Here is a 2,392-nt window from a genome sequence, read left to right on the forward strand (position 1 = left end):
AAGTAATGATGAATCATCCCCTTTCAACCCTAAAGTTGATGTATTTATAGAGACCCCTTGATTCTGGATCCTTGGACCGAATAGTTGTTATTCTCCCACTTCCTTCAAGGGTGTGCAATATGTGGGAACTATTATTCTCCTATAATCATAGGAGGCGTGGTTTTCCTCATTGACTGAATCGTCTATTATATTGGTGTATAAGACCACATCATTACCGACCTTCATTGGACATGTGAAAATCATATTAGATAGCCCAAGCCCAGTCTAGGCACCTTAGGATAATTCATAGGCGATCTAAGCGCTACGCTGGTACTCATCCAACATTCCTTCAAGAGACCTATGGTATACGCCCATCCACGATGAGCCTTGTATTTCTTCTTTTAGGTTTGGTAAGTTATCTCATTACAATGGCCAATACAATTATACTGATAGAAGTTTAATTTTTTTTATTAAATATAAATGATTTTTTATTTTTTTTAAAGGAAGTTTAAATCTCTTTTTTTTATAACTTTGTATAGAGAGAAAATATTAAAATATATTATGTAGGTTATATATAAACAAGTAATTTTGGTGAAAACATTTATTTGTTGTTTTTTTTTCAAAATTACTCATGTTTTAAGACTGGTTTAATGAATATAAATATTATATAAAAAAAACTAATGGTCGAAATTCAATGTTCGAAAGAGATTTATTATCATGAGAGGTACAAATCTATAACATATGATATTCTTTAAATTTCTTTCTATTCCCTGATTAATAACCTTAAAAAAAGGGTGCCCTGTGAGGTATTCCCTTTCTTCTTGAATTTGGCTTGCGTTTTGAAGCCGATGGAGGATTGATCGGAACCACACTTTCTTTGTTGTGATCTTCTTCTTTAACCTCTTTTTTATTTTCTTCCTCTAATTCTTTCTCTTCCTCCTCTTTATCATGTTCTTCGTCAATTCCTGCTTCTTCTAATTTTCGTTTCAGATATTGTTTCCTTGATTTGTTTGACTTTTCATTTTGTGGGGTTTCCTTGATTGATTTCTCTAATAATCTTTTCATTTCCTCCATATCTTTTGCGCTTATGAAAAAGCCACCGTCCTTTTTTATCGATTCAAACTTATATCATATACACACAATGTAACAATAAATTAATTATTCATTAAAATATAATAGAAATGAAAGAAATAGAGATATAAGATATAAAAAATAACTTAACAATATTATAATTTTATTTCAATTTACATTCAATTTTATCTCATTTTAATTATATTCTCTCTATTTGATTTTTTTTTTGAAAATCAAATAAATAAACAACTAGAAAAAGTATTATTTAACTCGTTAAAAAAATTTCAATCACAAACTCATTAAAATTTAGAAAATTAAATTCATATAAGACATTTTAATAAAAAAATTTAATATATAATCTTTTTTTATCAAATGTCAAAGTAAAATATCATGACAATATTATAAAAAAAAATGAGACAAAGATCAACGATTTACCTTACATGCCAATGAGCAAAAGTAAGTAGGGTCTATGAGACTTCTTTTGCATATCTTGCAAAGAGAGTGACTCATGTAACCAATTTTGTTCCTCTTCAGTTGACCAAATTCTCTCTTGTTTATGAATACGACTGCACGACTATTAACCATATAGGTTTGAATTCCAAGGATGTCCACGAGTTTATAAATATCACTGGTCTTAACTGCTTCATTATAAGATGATCTTCTTATCTAATTTAAAATTTCAAGCATCAAAGTTCAAAACTTAATGTTAGTAAAAAGAGTGATAAAGATTCTTAAATATGAAAAAAAAAATGAAGCCAAAATTATTTAACAGAAAAATACATAGATCTCACTATCAAATTAAATAAAACTCACTTGGATTACACGGTGATCATTGTGATGAGATGTTATGCAAGATCCACAATATGGATTGTCAATGCAATCGATGCAAAACATGTTACACTCATTTTTCACCTTGCTTAAGTGGACATCACATACTCTGAAAAATGTAGTGATTGATAGCAACTTTTCCAACCAGGGAACATACATCATATCCTAAAATCAAACACGGTTTATTATAAGAATATAATACAAAGAATTAAATTTAGTATTATAATTGAAATGTGTATACATTACCATTATGATTGTCGTTGTTGAAAGTTGATCTTTAGACAAGAGTTCACGAATGAGACACAAGTATGAAATATTTTAGTAAAATTGGTGATATGAAATTGATAAAGGGGGAGTTTATATAGTGACAAGGATTCTAGAGGCATATCACATAAAGTGTTTATGTTAAAAGAATTATGGAAATTTGGATTCCCTAGTGTAAGAGTCATGTGGACACATAAATTATGATAATTAAACAAATTATGATCGTTGGATTAAAAATTGAAGATCTATA

At 28.6% G+C, this 2,392-nt stretch overlaps 1 protein-coding gene across 1 annotated transcript; it reads right to left on the reverse strand.

Moving 5' to 3' along the window:
- Positions 1-741: 741 nt before the first annotated feature.
- On the reverse strand, positions 742-2,179 carry LOC127083248 (protein RGF1 INDUCIBLE TRANSCRIPTION FACTOR 1-like). The gene is made up of 4 exons (XM_051023540.1): positions 2,125-2,179; positions 1,864-2,043; positions 1,486-1,716; positions 742-1,101 (listed from the first exon to the last, which is right to left on the reverse strand). The coding sequence occupies exons 1-4, from the start codon at positions 2,125-2,127 to the stop codon at positions 763-765; spliced, it is 753 nt and encodes a 250-aa protein (XP_050879497.1). The 5' UTR covers positions 2,128-2,179; the 3' UTR covers positions 742-762.
- Positions 2,180-2,392: the final 213 nt, after the last annotated feature.

The sequence above is a fragment of the Lathyrus oleraceus genome, chromosome 5 (genome assembly GCF_024323335.1).
Source record: "Lathyrus oleraceus cultivar Zhongwan6 chromosome 5, CAAS_Psat_ZW6_1.0, whole genome shotgun sequence".
Taxonomy (NCBI): domain Eukaryota; kingdom Viridiplantae; phylum Streptophyta; class Magnoliopsida; order Fabales; family Fabaceae; genus Lathyrus; species Lathyrus oleraceus.